Source organism: Aulostomus chinensis, chromosome 12 (assembly GCF_037954235.1).
Source record: "Aulostomus chinensis isolate RoL2024-O1b breed Wild chromosome 12, RoL_Achi_v1.0, whole genome shotgun sequence".
Lineage (NCBI taxonomy): Eukaryota > Metazoa > Chordata > Actinopteri > Syngnathiformes > Aulostomidae > Aulostomus > Aulostomus chinensis.
The window spans coordinates 13,929,000-13,947,638 of NC_141331.1; the positions used below are offsets into that span (position 1 = coordinate 13,929,000).

Below are 18,639 nucleotides of genomic sequence, written 5' to 3' on the forward strand. Positions count from 1 at the left end.
GGGCGCCTCTCCCCAGCCAGCCAGCCTCCGCTAATCGCAGTGGCAGGAGGGGGGAGTGGAGTGCCGGCGGCCTCTCACAGCGCCGGGCTTTTTATTGACGCGGGCTGCTTGCTTGCGTGTGTGTGTGTGTGTGTGTGTATGTGTGTCAGTCAGCCTGTGTGTGTGTATGTATGTGTGTTTGTGTGTGTGTGTGTGTGTCAGTCTGTGTGTCTGCGTGTGCGCAGGAGTTTGTGTGTGTGTGTCAGTCAGCCTGTGTGTCTGAGTGTGCGCAGGAGTTTGTGTGTGTGCCTGTGTGTGTCAGTCAGCCTGTGTGTCTGGCTGTGCGCAGGAGTTTGTGTGTGTGCTTGTGTGTGTCAGTCAGCCTGTGTGTCTGGCTGTGCGCAGGAGTTTGTGTGTGTGTGTGTGTGTGTGCAAGAGCGTGTGTGTGTGTGTTAGTCAGCCTGTGTGTCTGGGTGTGCGCAAGTAAGTGTGTGTGTGCGCGCGTGTGAGCGCTTGTGGTTGCGTATCAGAGCGAGAGCGCTAAAGAGGAGTGCGCGCGCGCGTTTGTGTGTGTGCGGTGTTCGCGCGCGCTCCCCGCCAGCAGCAGCGGAAAGCAGGGAGGGTGGGTGGCGAGGTTATGAGCGGAACTCGACAGAGGCCGACAGACGAGAGGGAGGGAGAGAGGGAGGGAGGAGGAGAAGGACGACGGGGGAAAATCTTTCTTGTGCTGCGCTGAGAGCCGCCACCGCTTCTCCTTCCTCTCAGATAAGACTCGTTTGAAGGTTTTAATCTTGACGCTCTAAAAAAAGGATGATGCCGTGCGCGCCTTCTGGGGGGCGGGGGGATTACCGGTTATGATCCGGAATAACACACGTGATTGATCGCATTGACTGGTTTTGTCGCTGCCCCTCTGATTGATTGCATCGACGAGGGTAGCAGTTTATTGATTAGAGCTTAATCTATAGGTCCATGTCTCTCAGCGCTCCTATAATTGCTCCTCTCTCTCTCTCTCTCTCTCGCTCTCGCTCTCTCTCTCTCTGGCCAGCAGTGTTTGGCTCGGAGCCACGCTCGCCCTGCCGCGCCAGCCTGTAATTATCCCCGGTGAGGCCGCGCTAACTCAGCGTGGCGCGCCTGTGGGGAACCGGTTAGCCCTATGGTGGGGGGGGGGGGGGGGTGCACGTGCATACGTGCATGTGTTTGCGTGACAGAAAAGAGAGAAAGTGAATGGATGAATTAAAGGAAAAAGCTGCGGAGATGAAAAATTATAATATGTATTATAATTTTTATTGTGTGTGTGCGTGCGTGTGTGTGTGTGTGTGTTGCAGTAAGTGATCCATAACAATCTGCAGGTGGATTGTGCTGATTAGTCCCGGCTGCTGTGGACTGAGCTGCGTGCAAAGAGCTTCCTGCAATCTGAGCCTGCCGACTTTGTGTGTGTGTGTGCGCGCGCGCGTGTGCGTGCGTGTGTGAATGCAGCACTGGCTTGTGTGTTGGCAGCCAGCCCTGTCTGAATATGTGTCAGGCGGCTCTGTGTGTGTCTCTGCTTTGAGGACAGCATGTGTATATTTACCAAAGGAGTGTTTTTGTGTGTGCGCGCACATGTGAACTTGCTGTGTTTGTGTGTTTGTCAGTCCACTGCGTCAGTGTCTGATTGCTTCAGCAGATGGCGGGATCACTGTGACCTCCCAGAGTGTGCAGATCCTTCCAGACCGGGGAGCACCCATATGTGCGTGTGTGTTCACGCTGTTTTGCTCTTTACTAGGCGAACTCCTATGAATCTATGAATGACACATGTGGCCGAGACGCCAGGATCATGGTTTTCATCATTTTTGTCCAACACGAGCGGTTCAAAGACGCACGCTGCTCTCAACCACCAAGTTCACACACAGTCATAAAAGTGCAGCTGTTTTTGTGTGTGTGTGTGTGTGTGTGTGTCTCTCTCTCTCTCTCTCTCTCTCCAACTTTCAGCAAAGACGGAGTGTTTATCATCAGAAACTTAGTTTGCCCTCTGAGCAATCTTCATCCTAATCCAGTTTTCCAGTGAGTGATAGAGAGCCTTTTGCTCTCTGCTCGTTTCCAGTCAGGGAGTGAGATCCAGATCTGAACTTTCAACTTAATTCTCAGCTTTGTGTGTGAAAGAAGACTCTTGTGAAAAGTTGTATTCCTGCTCTGTCAGATGCAGAGCTAAAAATTAGCACAAAACAAATGCTGGTGAAACATTCTGGCTGGTGGATGATCTTCACTCCGGCCATTTGGGCTGAAAAGTCTCGTCTCTACAGCCACTGTCACATGTTTACCTGATGTTGGAAAAGGTCAGATGATTGTGTTTGACCCACTTAAAACTTTCTTTCCTGAGTTGGACAAAAGACGCCTATAAATGTGATTTTTTTTAAATTATTATTATCGTTACAATCTTTAATCCTCCCGGCACTTGGCACATGTCCTGTGGGAGCCGCTTCTGTGTTTAACCCTGGATGTTTCCCAGGCTAGGTGGGGAATCGCAGCGAGTGAAACTACAGCAAAAACAAGGCGTTTCTGGAAAAAGAGTTGGACCAATTTTGGTGAAAACTCCGATTCCTCCCTGCTCATGTACACAGGGGCAATGGCAGTCGTCCAGTTATGCATTTGAGGCCACTGGTGATTTCAGAGTAATTAAGAAAGTAAATGAACGTAACAAAACATGACATGCCATCACAGGCCAAACCCAGGCAGAAGAACGGCGTCTCTTCCGCTGAGAAATTCCACAAGTGCATCCTCCCGTTCTTGTGGATTTCTTCAACAGCTGCCCTGACAGTTGTGTTTATTCTGCTAACATTACTGCTTGTTGCTTCCAGAGCTACAACAAAGTCCTGACTGGAGTTGATGTGCTCCTGATTTAAAACTGGTTTCAAATGTTTCGTGCATGGCTGGAAAACAAGTGGACAGCACTCGGTTCAAGGGTAAACAGCCTCCAAGGCACAGTGATCCACTTACTCCAGCCACTTGCTGAGGTGACGCGGGACACATCTGATCAAATATCCTTCATAGTGTAAACGCAAATGCATCTTGAAGTGTCCCTCACAAGGACGTAAAAGGAAAATGCGTCACCATTCTGGGACGAACTGTTTTCAAAGCTAACCGGTGCTGAGAAAACCAGGGGCCTGACTGCACGTTGTGCTCTTTGACCTGTCGGAAGTGATGTAGGCGGGAATGAAACCTGAGCACAAGTGGTCAGGTGGACACATTTGGAAACACTTGACAGACGCAGGCGTAAACGACGATGTGTCTCACTACCCACTTGGGATTTGATTACTCAAGAGGCATTTTAACAGAGTAAACAGGGTCTTTGTGTCTACGCAAGGAAGTTATTTTAGATGGTGCCAATAAACTCAAGTCCTGAGATGGAGTCAATATGAATCAATATCACTCAGACTCTTCAAAAACAGAAAGGACTCAGAGTTGAACCACAAAAAGTCCTTGTTTAGGTGTGGAAGTAACACGTCACATCTCGTGACAACACAGCATTTACAAGTATTTACACACGATACAAACAGTGAGGGTTTGGGGAAGCAGCAGGGTGGCCTGGTGGTTGGAGAGGATGGATGTAAGAATGTGTAAAGCTCTCACCAGTGAGTGAAGCCGGCACCAGACCTGCCGGACAGAAAATGTTAGTGGAACCGATCACAATGGAGAAAATTCTGTTATGCTGAGAAATATAAAACTGATTTTTTGAGATGATGATAAATCTTGACTGGTCTTCCAAAACCCTCTAAACCTTCATCCCGCTTCCATTTGTTTCACCGTCTCTGCATTCGAGTGGATTAACTTCAAGGTGCACATTATAACAATAAAGAATATTAGTGGATATGACATTGCATTTTTCTCTGGGTGGTTTATCGAAGTGTGTTTTTGGGGAGATGGAGCCACTCAAGTGAAAACTGCTTCTCCGTTACACATCCACGGCGCTGCTGAAACCTAAATAAAAAGAATTGAATGACCCCCTTAAACACACCACGCTGATATTTTACACCCCAAAATGGAGCAATATAATAAAGCTCTTCAGGAACTATAAATCTGAAAATGCTGGCCTTGTGTTTTACAGCGGACGGCGTCGACTGCCATCTCTAACCCTCTCTGTGACCACTAACTTCACATCGCACAGCTACTGTCACCAGCCTCTGGGTTTAGACGCACCGCCATAACGAAGCAGCGTTTTCAGGAGACGCTTCACCTGTTTAACAGGTAACAGCTGAATGGATCAAACCACCATTTCATAATGGTTCAAGGGAGAACTATTTCAGCTAAAGAGCTCTAGTAGAGCGTATACCTCCGCCAAGGCAACCTCATCCAAACCCATGGGAATAAATGACATTTCTCACTATGCTTGATGGATCTGCCCCCTAAATTGAATAGATTCCTCCCTGACTAATGCAGCAGCCCTTCACCAGGCTGCTTGTGGTTTTTACACAATCCTGCTACAGACAAAAACACAAACAGCACCTCTTTGGTGGAGGTTATGACTCACAAACTATTGACTTGACCTGTATTTTAATCAGACTGTCTCCCTAATATTTCCTGTGAGGCGCAATTGAATATTTTTCCAGCTAAAAAAATCAGGAAAGAGAAAAGCATTTTTTTCTCTTGACTCGGTGTTTTAATGCGTAAATAGCTGAAAGGAAACATGGATGTTTGTCATTTTGACGTCTGATTTGTGTGGCTCCTGACAGAATCTCCGTTGTCTAATGTTGTTGCTCTACAGAGAGAGATGTGAGAGAGTTTTCCCTCTGTGCCGTACATGAACCCCCCACACCCCCACACCTCCCCTCCGTCCTCTTGTCTAACAACCTCTTCCCTCTGCTCACATCCTTTGTGTCGTCAAACTTCTGGACAATCTGTCCTTAGAGATGTGCACTGCCTTTTATCGCGTGCACATGTGAGTGCTCGGGTGAGCTGCGTGTCTGCTGCAGCTCTTACTTTCAACAGCTGTGGCAAATGCAGCCAGACCCTCCGTTGCCAAGTTCTCATCTTTTCCAACTCCTACTCTGCTTCTGTCTGTCTGTCTGCTGGCCTCCCTCTCCCTCTCCCTCTCTCTCTCGGCCTCCTTCCTCTTTCTCTCCTACACAAACTCATAATGCACACACACCTCAGGCTCCAGCCTCCTCCTCCTCCTCCTCCTCCTCCCTCTTCACTTGACATGGGAGCCTTAACAGATGTGCCCCAGCCTTGAGCTGCCCCCCCAATCCACCTCCACCCGCTCTGTCTGTGCTGCCTCATGCTTCACAGATTTACCTTATCTGTTGGAAACAAACTAAACTGACATTTTATTGAGATATCTATCCATTGTCCCAATTATGGACACTTAGTCTGGATGAAACGTGATATGTAAATTAATGGGCAGAAAATCAATGTGATAGGATTTAATACATACCAGGCCTCCTTAGCAAGCGCTGGATGTATAGTTCATTGTCTGTAAGGCAGAAAAAACTAGGCTTTGGGTCTCTGTGCGGAGATCACCTTTAAGACAGGGTCGATTTACGAGCCTCTCTTAGTGAAATATCTATTTTTATTTTCTCGCATTTTGCCATGAAATCCTAGAAGATTTCCGTTAACTATCTGATATTAGTGTTTTATTTAATTCACTGCCTTTTCTCCGCTGTAAAACCTCGCCTATTCTTGTTTTCGACTTTCAGCGGAGCTCGAATGTGTGTGCGTGTGTGTCTACATGTGTGTGTCTCTGTGTGTGCGTGCGCACGCAGCCAGAGCAGTGCGCTGGAGGCTTATGGTAATTGCGGTCTCCCGACTGGCCTTCTGGGTAGAGTCTGCGCGAGTGGGAGTGGAGCGAGTCGCTCGGTCTCGACAGCATTCATCCATCTGTGCGGCACTCCCCGTGCAGCTCCGTGCGTCCTCGGTGTGAACCGGGGCTCCGACCGGACTGTTCTTTACGCTTCTCGAAGAAAACGCGGGACGAATATAATCGGCTGAGACTCTAGTAACCTTTCCGAGAAGCGGATTTCGCTGTCGGTGAGGACATGGAGTGACGGCGAGCGGGAGAAAAGGGGCTTTTTCCGAGGACGGCGTGCTCCGCTGAAACCCAACATGGCGCTGCTGCGAGGTACGGCCGAGCTGAATTAATTTCTCCGCGAGTCCGCCGACCTCACCACCTGTATCCTTCGGGGGACCGGGCCACACGGCGCTCTCCCTCTTAAAGGAACCCTAACGGATTTTCTTTGAAATTGTGGATTTCTTTTCACATTTTCTTTTCCTTCGCGCAGGATCTTTTTTGTTGCTTTGTGGAAACCCAAATGACATTTGATTCAGTAAAAGTCCGCTTCTAATGTAATGGATGAGAGTTGCCTTTAGACAACAGATGAAAGACCCAGACCTCCATATGTAGGACTTTAGTTGTTTCATGACAAGTGGATAACCTGTTAAACACTTTAAGTTTTTGGTGTCCTTTGGCCGAGATAGTCTGTCTCCAGCAGACACGACCGTAACCGGGTTAGTCTACGTACGCACGGATCGCTGCCCTTGTAGTTAACTTGGCAAAACAGGGAAAAGGCGCAAGTTGTTGAGCTCGGACGACGGCTGGAAAAGGCAGGAATTAACCAGGTGAGGCATTCACTGACACACCGAACACATTATCTCACGCGTGTGTGCGATATTAAATTCACTGCATGAGAAAATAGGTTATAACTCTAAATACTCAAGCAACGCTCATGATGGTGCCAGATGAACCGTGTGTGTGTTTGTATGTGTGTGTATATATATATGTATATGTTTGTATATGTATGTGTGTTTGTGTGTGTGATGTGTCTGAAATCAGACTAGGGTTCTGGTGGGCTTGGATCCGAGCCCGCCGCTGTGCGCAGAGACGGGGAGCGGAACGGCCACTTCTAAGAATAGCGCATAGGGTGGTCTTTGTGTGTTTCGGCGGGGCAATGGCATGTGCTTGATAAATAACACGCACACGCGCGCACACGGCCGTGGTCCGACCGTGAGCTTGGCCTTTTGACGAGCGTCCTGTCAAGCGGACGGAGGTGAGAAACGAGGCATCGGAGATGACTTGGAAGTGTCGGCGTCCTTGGCGGTGAATACCTTCAGCGTTTTCGCACTCTGGTGTGTGACAAAGTGTGTGAGTGCGCCTGTGTGAGGGGAGCGTGGGAGTGTGTATGTACGCGTGTGCGTGCGCGCACACGGAGCTTCTGCGCTAAACAAGGTTACGGAATCCAGCCTCGCCCTGCCAAAGGGAAGCGAGCGGTGCTGCTCCGCTCATACGCGGTTCCGCTCAGTTGGAGGGCATCCCCGGCGGTGTGTGTGCTGCCGTGACACTTGATTGTGTGTGCGTGTGGGTGTGTGCGTGCTCGTGGCTTTGTTTGGACAGGGTGGACGTTGATCAGCCGTCTCATTAGTCCCAGAGGTAGTGTGGGGGGGTGTTCACCTTCTCGTCTTGTTGATTGACACACATACACACAAGTCTCGCAGGTGTTCTCCGATACGTCTCTCCACTCCAGGCTTTGTTAAAGGTCTGCACCGGAATACATTTTCGGGGGGAGGGGGGGGGGGGGTTCTATAGGACACCCCCTTTGCTTCGTTACACCCCCCCCCCCCCCCCACACACACACACACACGCTTCGGTCTGACTTCTACTCGCACCACTGTGCCGCGGCCGCTACTTCCTAAAGTTGGTGAAAACGCTTCTGGTCCGAACTGAACCTGCACCTCGGGTTTCCTCACACATCCTCGGGCTCAATTTCACGAGCAACGCAGCGTGAAAAGTGGTTTTTCATAAAAAGAGAGAGAGAGACTCCGGATCCCACTGCCGTCCACGCTGCCTGTCCTGGAGCCACAGGAGCACTAATTAGGGGCCGCGCTCTCAGGACGATCGATGGGCCTCATATTGGCTGGCTCCAGCTCATTGACGAGCTCAGTGAGCGAGGTACGCGGCTACAGACCACTTCAGACGGCGCACCGAGCAGGAGTGCAGGGGTCCGGGAGGGCTGGACCTCGTGTTGGGACCCTTTATAATGAGAGAGAGCGGAGGATTAACTATAGGAGGGAGGGGGCGCAGTCGGGGGGCTTTTAGAGGGGATAAAAGGTTGATTGTGTTTAACGCGGCATCAATAGGTAAATGACTCACGTCTGAACCTCATTTGAAGAGCAAGATAACCAAATAAAACCGATGATCAGCAGCAATTAAAGGGTCATTATTTCTCCAATTAATACATATAATTCTCTCAGACGTAGTTTTTATTGCCTCAGGTGGACGGTTGGTGATCCGCCTAGACGATCGGCTCTCGTCTCGCGTGTTCCGTGCGTTTCTCTCCCAAAACAAGTGAAGGTCATCACCGGTCAAGCTCCCAAAAGAATCCTCCATGTGCCCCCCCGTCTGTCCTCTGGTTCAACAGCTAACTTGAAAGCGTTGAGCCTGTTTCTTTGTGAAGTGGTGACGGGGCCTGTTCCCAGGCGCGTAGCGGAAGCGTATAAACCGAATCCTTTGCGTTTTGTGTCCACGGTTTATTTTTAGTCCCCGCCGGACTGTCATTTTTCCGCTGAGCGCTGTGCCGTCAGTGCGGGGGCTGATCTGTTTTCCAGGTGTCGGAACATGGGAGGGGGTTTGGAGGGGTGGGGGGTGGCGGCGGAGTTGGGGGGGGGGGCAGTGAAGCTGCTGTCTTTCTTTTCGTGTCAAGAGGACCACACACTTCTTCCACGGGGTTTTATTGCGCAGCTCCAATAAACGTCGGTGTCTGAATGACCCTCGTAGACGGAAAAAAAATACGTTCTGATGCATTAATTAGCACTTCAAATGTTAAAAAATAAAATAAAATCCAGTTTGACTTGTCGGTCCACGTTATAAAAGACCATGTACGTCGTTTTCAGTCGAACTGACCACCAGACAGGAGCGTCCCGCAGGCTGGCGTGTGTCAGCACGAGGCGGTGTGGTGCGTTTCGGGACAACCTCCGTTTTTAAAGCTGTTAACCTGCTGCTTGTCCTCTTTTCTAATGTGGAATCAATAGAGGCCACGCGGGGAATATTACAGTCGGATGGAGCGCGTCAATAAAATGACGGGAGCACTTTTGCTCATCACATCTGAAGTGTTGGGAAATGACTAAAACAAATCTGTCAAGAGAAACGAACCGTGTTCAGTTTCATATACCGAGCCGGAGACATGAGGTCTTTCTTTTTGTTGTCACGCCTGGCTGTGAAACAACAGTCTCGCTGCCGAGGTGCGTGTGAACAAAAGCCGAGGAGAGAGAAAGAGAGAGATCGGTTTTCCAGGCGCTGCGCAGCTCCCGGAGGAGACGTCACGGTTTGATTGAAGCTATGCTCCGCGCTGGCCTCCCGGGACCTCGCGATGAAACGGGAGAGCCGCCCTCCCCTCTCATCTCTCTCTCTCTCTCTCTCTCTCTCGCTCTCTCTCTCCTTCCCTCTCTCTCGCTCTCTCTCTCCTTCCTTCTCTCTCGATCTCTCTCTCCTTCCTTCTCTCTCGATCTCTCTCTCCTTCCTTCTCTCTCGATCTCTCTCTCTCTCTCTCTCTCTCTCTCTCTCTCTCTCTCTCTCTCTCCTTCCTTCCTTCTCTCTACGCTCCACCAAGCTTTTTGTTTGGAGGTCCAGAGCGCGCGGAGCACTTCGTCCCTGCAGAGGTGCGTCGTAACCGGACCAGCTCGCGCAAACCTCTCTCACTTCGTGGCACTTTGAACCGCTTTGCTGCCGACAGACCAGAGACACGTTTCTCTTCTACTGTTCTCTCCTAAGGCAACACAAACGCTGCTCCGTGCACATGGAAACCCTCACCAGTATAGTGACCTTGCCGTGGCCTGTGGGAAGATTGATTCCGCAGCAGAGTGACACCTCGACTCCCTCCCCTATGCAGGCCCCGTCTTGATCAGACCTCGTTTGTTTTTAGATGTTGGAGCCTCGGGCATCCATCTTTCCCACGAAATCCCAGCGAGGCTGTGCAGCGCAGCGGGGTGATGGCCATAGTTTATTAGCCTGCACACGCTGACTTCAAAGCAGCTCTTCTATCTCGATGGCACAGTTCAAGTTAGAGCTTTTGACCCGCAGTTAAGCAGTAAAGGCGCCAGCTAAATAGTGAAAGTAGGCTATATTTTAGTTGGTGAGTTAGAAATCTTTTTATGGTTTGCATCAAATGTCACTGAGCACATACGACCTGTAAGAGCTTGAAATCTAGGCCACAATAGAGGTGTGAAAGCTGCGCGGGTTTACATTCATGGAGCCTAATTTACGCCTTTACACACCACAAATAATTAAGCCTCCTTTCTAAGCAGGCGATGGGAGGTGGCGGGGGTGGGGGGTAGGTCCCTCAGCATCACGTGCTTTAATTAAGACCATCCAACACATGAAAGAAACGCCAGCATTTCAAAGAAGAGTCAAGAAAGCTCCGGTAAATGCGGGCCGTCTCTTGCATGCGCATCCTCATTACAATCGGGCCCTTTGGTGACATAAAGGGCCATTTAGTTCTCATTTGGCCCGGGATGAATAGAGCCAGTTCAGCAGCCGCCGCCCAGGCCCTAGTGACAGCATGGTGGAGGGTGGTGGTGGGGGGGCATCACAATGTCGTCGTTGTTGACGGCCGTGCCGCCGAGAGGGGATGACTTGAACCGTGCACCGACTTGAATGCGGCTGTGCAGCGGCCCGGGAGGACGCAGGGGCCCCTTGTTTACAGCTCGGCCGCTAATAGTGTGACAGCTGAAGAGACGCCGCTGGCTGCCTCCAGCTCTGTCTCTCCCTCCCTGGTATTTATCTCCTCCATCTCCACTTATATCAGAAACATGGACGTCAACTAGCCGTCGTGCTGCTGCGCCGTTGCAGCGCTGATCAATGGGACCGTTTGGCACACGTCGGCTTGATGATCAATAACAATTAAAAGTGGCCACGCGTCCTCTCCTTGTGCAAGGTGTTAATGCTGGTGAGGAGGACGTGGCCCCGAGGCTGTGTGTATGTGTGTGTGGTTTTGCTCCACTCGCTTTATGCGCTCTCTCGCTCTCTCTCAGAATGGCTCCCATTGATTTACACCTACAGTGTGCGCAGAACACAGGCGCGCGCACACACACTCACACACTCACACACGCACACACACACAGCGCAGCGTCGCGACGGGGTTGGTGATTTGTGTGCGTGTGCACGCGCGCGCCTCTTTTAATCCGTGTTTATCCCTCCCCCCCCTCCCTCCAACCCGCCCACCCCCGTCGCTGTGGAGATTATCCTGCGTCACACTGCATTTTTTTCCTCCGGAGCTGATCGGAGCTCTGCGCTTCAGAGAGGCTGCTTGGCTGGCTGGCTGGCAGAGCTCCAGGGACAAAGAGCGAGAGGGCGCCGTCACTCCCTCACCGCACACAAGCCCCACATTCCCCGTTTCACCGGCACAGAGGACACGCAGAGTGTTTGTGTGAGTGAGCACACACTTTTTAGCCGTTTCTGTGGCTTATCAATTTGTGAAGAGTGGGGAAGCTGCTAACAGTGACACAACCACTTTCCCCAACTCCTCGGTGACGCACACGCTCGCACGGCATAGAGAAGCCTCAGTCCTGGAGGAGATGACGAGCGGTGCCGGCGTTTGTTCCGGTGTCTGTACCAGGAGGTCACGGAGAGTTCAAGTCGCTGTCGTCAGAGGCAGGAAATAAGAAACATTTCTCCAGCTTTGCTTTCTGTTCTATACATAAACGTCCAGCAGCACCGTAATGCGGAGCTAGGCTATATGAGGTTCAGCTAAAAAACACCCGGTGGTTTTCTGTTTAATGGTGCGAGTCGGGGCTCCGCTCCAGCGGTCTGCTTTATAAACGCAGCCCTGGCCGCTGTTCCCCCTCCCCCTGCCTGCTGCCGCCAGCCAGTGTGATGGATTGGACGGCCGTCGGGAGTTGTTTGTTGCGCAAACTATTCTTAGCAGCGGAGATGGGCGTCAGCACACCCCCCCCCTCCCCTCCTTCCCTCCTTCCAGTCTCTCTCTCCTGCCCTCCTCATGTAACGTTGACGGGATTTCTTCTCGTAAACATTGTCCAAGCGCCTCCCAAACCACACAAGTTTCAATCTCTCTAGGTTATTGTCTGGAGGTGAACACTAAGCCGTCACAAAATGTCCACTTAATTCAACCGCTTTAATATACAACATCACCAACCAGAATGGTGACTCAGACGTCGAATGAACGAACACACCTGTATTCAATAGCCAATTAATAAATGATGAAGCATCACGGCAGTGTCTGCTAATGAGCCTAAATGAGTCATGTGATTATGCGAAAGATAAGCGACTGATTTGTGTGCCCGGATAATTTGATCATGTGATCCAAAGACCTGCTTGTGACTATTTTGAGACATAAAACTCCATCATCATTCGCATAGTAGGATATAGTTGGCGAGAAGGAAAATTAGTGATAAAAAATACCAATTCTAAATAGGTTATAATGATTTATTTTTAAAATCCTAATTGATAATATTTGTCTGCTTATCTAATCAGAAAGTCACTGACAAATACAGACGTTGAGCACCACTTGTGAAGTCTTTACACTAGTTTTTGGGGGTTTTTTTTAGTCTCTGATGTTGAGATCTATTCTAGTACTCTTTCAGTAAATCATCAGTAGTTGTATTTGCAAAGTGATGGGACTTTTACTTGAGTATTGTGTGTGGCTTCTTACGTCATATGACACTGACCATCCTTATCAACTTACAACTCTGTTTTTTGGTTTTGTTTTGTTTTTTAAATCTGGAAAAGCACACAGACCTGGACCAGCCTGATATTGAGTTTAAGATGTACAAAGGTCCTCAAAGGCAACAGGCAACTGAATATCTGGGTATATCTGAAAGAGCTGGTGTGTGTGTGTGTGTGCGTGAGGAGAGAGTTGCATTTGGGGCTCCAGGAAATACAGGAAACAAGAGGAAACGTGGCTTTATGCATGTTGTACTCACATATGCTCACCTTTTCAGTTCCGTCACATGCGGATGTTGTCGAGGCAAGACTGGTTGCTGTGGTAGGAAGGTGGTCGGGGGGGAGCACTGGGGCAGGGAGGAGCCGTGCTGAGGGGCCCGCGGCAGGCTGATTAATGGGCCCTGGGTCACGGCAATAAAAGTGGCGTGCCGGCAGCGAGGTTTCTCTTGGATGATAGAGGAGACCAGCTTCACTGCTGCTCTCAGCACTGCTGAGCGTGGCAAGGCGTCAGTTTGACTATTTAAAGGCGCTTCCATCTCCCTCAGTCTCCCACCTCCTTCCTGCGCTGACTCCTCTATTAGGGCCGCCTTGCAAAAATGCCCCTCCTTAAGGAGTCATCAAGTCTAATGTTTAAACAAATAATTCCTTCAAAAGACGAGAAATACAATCTACCAAGTGGGAGCCATAATTCCACCCCCTTCTTATTAACCAATTTGAGGAGCCTCTTGAAGTAAAGCAGTACTCATTTTTAAGATGCCACTTCAGACCCATGTTCAGGGATAATCTCAATTTTGTTATGTGTAGAATTTAAGGAATTGTCCGATTCATTGATAATTCTCCCAATTCCTTTTTGCTTTTGAGATTTCATTTGCTCAAGAACTCATGCAGGAGCACTATATAGTCTCATTTCTTAAAATTTAGAGTTTTATCCTCACCAATTGACACCAGGAAAGCAAGATTACTCTGAATTTGTGGCTGCTTGGATTAAATTACAATGTTTTTGCAAGAGGTTTCTGTTCAAAACTTGAAAGTTGTTTAAAAAAGCCTCATTATCATCCATCTGAAAAGCATAGATTATTAACTAAAGACCAATTGCTATACATATCAGCATGCACACGATGAACTTCATGAACTTTTTGCAGCTTTAGTTTTGATCAGATCTCAGATCTCTTTAAAGCAATTCAAGCTCAAGCAAAATGTTAATAGGTTAAACATTTTCTTCCTGTTTATCTTGTGATTTGTTTAAATAAACTCCCTGATTTTTTTAACTCTCATCTTCTGTTTTTCCTTTTCAATCTGATTCAAACTTTTCTCGGGTTTATTTTACATGTTTCACAGCTCTCTTGCGTACTACAGTTTAGCGTGTCTGCTTTGGTGTGAGTTGGCTGATCTGTGGCTCTGTGTTGGCGGGCGGTAAATGGTCTCCTACCGAAGTGGTCTCTGATGTATAATCTTCCCTCGCTCTGCAGGCTGACGCAGCTGAGAGAGCAGGTCAAAGAGGGCACTGAAAAACCAGTGTGTGGGGAACATGACTGAATAGAGGCTGCCCCACAATGTGTACGTCTAGCCCACAGGATGGGCAGGATGGGGGTCAGCGTGCCTTATTGGGGGGGGGGGGGGTAGAGTGGGTGGGTGGCTGCTGTCGAGTAAGATGGGAAGGGAGTCCACATAGGGTTTTCTTCTCCTGTGCGTATTTGAGTGAATTTGTCTCTTGGTGTGTTAACTTGCTATGGCTACTGCCGTTACGAGACTGAAGAAGTGAAAGCTAAACGTCATACCCTCTCATCTCTGTGCTACATTGAAATGCCATACAACAATGATTCACATATTCCTGCACCGGTTCAACTTTGTTAAAAACTTTCTCTCTACTTTCTTTTTTTTCCCTGCCGTTTTTAAAGCTGATATCAACAGAGTTGTAACATGTATGCATGTGCCAGAGCCAAGACACTGACTGCTAAATGTTTGCTCATCTCCACAGGGCTACATCTGTTCGTGATGTCGATGCTGAGACACAAACCAACCTGGAACTAAGACAAGGGAACCACATCACACAAAACATGGCAAGTCCCTGTGCTCATCTTTAGCTCTATTTACACTCATTTGTGACATGAGTCATTATTTTCTGGGGAAAGCCACAGTGGAATTTTTCATTATGTACATGAATGCAGTCACAAAGACAGGTTTTTTTTCCTGCCATGCTAATTAGTCCTCGTTGTAGAGGTCTTGTCTTTTAGTAACGGAGTTCCATTGAAGGATCATATTTTGTAATCCTAATCCCTGACCACCTTCTGCTAACTCCTGTCCTGCAGGTGGATGCAAGATTGACACCCCTGGCGGCAATGGGGCTGGACCGAGGCACTTTGATGCATGATGGTCTTCGCCTCCACAGTGGGGTTGTGTATCCTGGGATCCGAACACTGCCAGCAGAGAAGAACCAAGAGACGTCTGTCCTCCCACTCAGTTATAACAGGGATGGTCTGCCAGAGCTCATCTACAAGCCTGATGGCCCCCTGGACAGTCGAAAGCCCACTAATGGATACCTTGGACTCTACAAAGGCATCCCTCCAAGCCTCCACAAGCCTGTGCTGATTCCTGGAACTGGAGCGGAAGGTCTAAGCTTGGAACGCAGAGTAGGGCCTGGAGAAAAAGCGTCTGAGCTGGGCTTGGCAAGTGCTGGTGGCAGCTACCTCCGCCTGCCATGGCTCAACCCCTACCCTGAAGCAAGCATGTATCCCTTCATAGACTCATCCAAGTATGCAGCTCTAAACATGTATAAAGCCTCCTTGCTCAGCCAACCCAGCCCCTATCTTCCCCAGCACCTGGCTTACCCTTCTCTCTGTGCTGCGCAGGGGGGCAATGTTAACCCTGCTGCAGCCACCTCTGCTGCTGAAAGGCTATATTATATACCCCCCTATCCCCCTTCTCCTATCTCTTCTCCCCTGGTGGCACCCCCCATGAGGATTCCGGCAGTCACCGTGGCCCCAACATCACTGGTTCACTGCCAGGACAAAGGGCTTGGTGTTGCACCTCCATTTGCACAGCAGCTTCACCAACCCTCCCCGCATCCTCAGCACCATCAGGCAGCTATAGACAGGGACCGGTCCCCAAGTAGGAGCAGTAGACCAAGCAGGCCACCCTCTCGAAATGGCTCCAATAACAACAATAACACCAGTAGTACAAGCACTAGTGGCACCAGTGTTGTGAATAATAGTCTGCCAACTGACTCTTCACCTCATGCATCTTCTCGCCTTCCCCAACCTCCTCAGCCTTCCACTCTTATTGACAATTCACTGGATTTGCAAAGGCCAGTTGCTAGGATAGGACATCCGCCCACCTCTTCAACTTCTTCAATATCTGCCTCATCATCTTCTACACAGTCTATCCCCCATCCCTTCTCTGTCAGTAGCATGGCTTCAGAGCAGTCGTCACCTGCCCGACCCAGCCCCCACAAACCCAGGCCAAGAGATGTGGCACCTGAGCATAGAAGTGTGGGGGTTGAAAGGAGACCTAGCAGCAGGTCACCCTCCAAACCTAATTTTGAAAGGGCAGCTCACCAACCCCAAGCAACCAAAGACTCAGCAGAGAAGCCGTTGGACTTATCTGGAAGGATACTGGAGTTTGGGCTGCCTCCCAATGGATTCGCTGTTAAGATGGACACTATAGCATCAGGTGCACGTTACGGACTTACCCCAAATGGAGAGCTCCTAAAAGAAAACTTGTCCCACTCTCCCTCGTCTCATCCTCACTCTGTGGTGAGCAGCACTTCTTCAAAGGTCTCTGAGAGGTCTGAGATAATCAGCACTTTACACTCCTCCTGGGTAGTACCTAGCCGGTCTCCCTCCCACATACAGCACACACCAGGCTTACCCCCTTCTCCAAGGCCGAACACAGACCTGGGGCTTTCACAAGCCAAAGGCTCCTCCCCATCCGTCATCAAACACAAGGGTCTGGAAAGAGTACTTCCTCAGCAACGTAGCTCATCCTGTCCAAGGATAGGGGAGCCCAACCATAATATTAATTCCACTCAACACTGTGGCTCCTCTCTGATCAGTTCCAGGGCTCTTTCTCCCAAACCCAATGGCGAATGGGTCAAACACAGTCCTGGACAATCTGAACATCCACCAACCATGGGTCATCACAGAGAGGGGTCAGAGAAGTCCTCCCAGACCACTAAGAGAAATGAAACAACTCCAGAGGTGTCATCATATAAGAGGCCCTGTTTAGAGAACGGTCACCCCCCTGGCCACCTGTACCTTCCTCAAAACGATGCATACCTGAACCACAGCTTGGCCTATGCCAACAGATACCTGCACTACCCCATTCCTGATGGCATGGCACTGCACACTCTGCCAATTGCAGGGAAAGGCCCAGTCTACCCTCACCCAGTATTACTGGGCAGCAACAGCCTTTACCCAACCCACTTGGCAGCAAAACACTCTTTACCCTACCACAACCTCTCAGCTGGTCCAGGAGGGGAATACCTCACTTACAACTCACAAGAGATGGCCCACCCCCTAATGCAGCCTCATACAGACAGCAAGCTACCAGAAAGGGGAGATACAACATTGAAACCCAGAGTACAGGAAAAATCTCGGGGACCTGTTGAAGAATGCGGGGGCCACAGAGATCAAAGCATCGGGAAAGAGATGGGTAACCAAATAAAGCCTGATAAGGAGGCAGGAGCACAAGGAAAAACATCCTCTTCCTCTGGGACCTACAGAGAAAAGATTGTCTGCATTGACCTTGTAAACTCGGACACAGATGTTGAGTCTACCCCAACAGTCCACAAACAACCCTCTGCTGACCCCACCACCTTTAACCAGGTTAACCAAAACGAGCGTTACCATAGTAACCAAAATTCATCAAAGACTGACTTTGAGCCAAAACACCTCCACCACCTTTCCCATCCTTACCCAATCCACTCCAGACAGAGCCCCACTCTGAAGTCCAACCACACAGATAAACCAAAGGTCCTTCAGGATGCAGCCTGTCCTCGAGTGACATCCAGCACATTCCCAAGTTCTCCAGGGCAGGTCTCTCAAGCAGAGGATAGCCTGGAAGAACAGAGTCCCAGCCCAGACCCTGGAGACCAAGATCAGAGCACCTTGCGTTGTGCTCGTACATCTGGGGAGCGCAGCTCTGGTAAGGACAAGGGGGAGAAGGGCAGCCGACCTCTTCACCTCTCTCAGCATTGCACCGAAGTTGTGAAGGAGACAAATCAGGAAAAATTTAACATGAGAGAGACTGAAAAGGAAGACAGTATTGTTGACCTTGGGGAGTCTCAAGGAGAAGGGGATGATGAGGAAGACGAGGGTAACCAGGCTTCATCTAAAAGTGCTCGTAGATCCAGTCTTGCCAAGAGGATCGCTAACTCTTCAGGCTACGTCGGCGACCGCTTTAAATGTGTCACCACTGAGCTGTATGCTGACTCTAGCAAGCTGAGCCGTGAACAGAGAGCTTTGCAGGTAAGGCCAGTAATGTGTGTGTGTGTGTGTGTGTGTGTGTGTGTGTGTGTGTGTGTGTGTGTGTGTGTGTGTGTGTGTGTGTGTGTGTGTGTGTGTGTTAACAGTGGAGGATATGTTGGGTTCATGTTTGTGCTGAATTATTATGACCAATGTTTAAATGCAGACATTTCAAACATACCTTCCATGCAAACATTCACACAGGAATAAATCCCCAGTGGCCGCCACTGTCTTTATTCCCTTTCTGCAACATTCAGAACTGCCTGATGAACACATCCTGCATGAAATTGGCATATTCTGCATTTACAACATAGTAATGAATAATATGTGTGCTGTCATGCTACTGTCCATAGGCTTGACCTTCCTCTTAGTTTATCATTGTCTTATTGAGCCGGTGCAAGGCCAGTTGAGGCTCTCTATCAGGGATGGCAGTTCAAAGGTTAACCAGGGCTGCCATGTCTGTATGTTTATTAGTGAGCAGTCATTGTAAAGGTTATTTCTGTGCGTGTGTTTGTGTGTCCATGCGTGCTTGTCCTTGTGTGACTGCCTTGGGGCTAA

The 18,639-nt window shown here is 49.5% G+C and overlaps 1 protein-coding gene across 3 annotated transcripts in view; it reads left to right on the forward strand.

The window, feature by feature from the left end:
- The first annotated feature begins 5,718 nt into the window (after positions 1-5,718).
- Positions 5,719-18,639, forward strand: part of bcor (BCL6 corepressor) — a 32,839-nt gene continuing 19,918 nt past the window's right edge. The window contains exons 1-3 of one of the 3 annotated variants that reach the window (XM_086220303.1): positions 5,719-6,567; positions 14,598-14,679; positions 14,929-18,084. In XM_086220303.1, the coding sequence (XP_086076429.1) occupies positions 14,677-14,679; positions 14,929-18,084 (3,159 nt within the window). In that variant the 5' untranslated portion in view covers positions 5,719-6,567; positions 14,598-14,676. The remainder of the gene's footprint in view (positions 6,568-14,597; positions 14,680-14,928; positions 18,085-18,639) is intronic. The other 2 variants (XM_086220304.1, XM_086220305.1) reach the window with 2 other exon arrangements.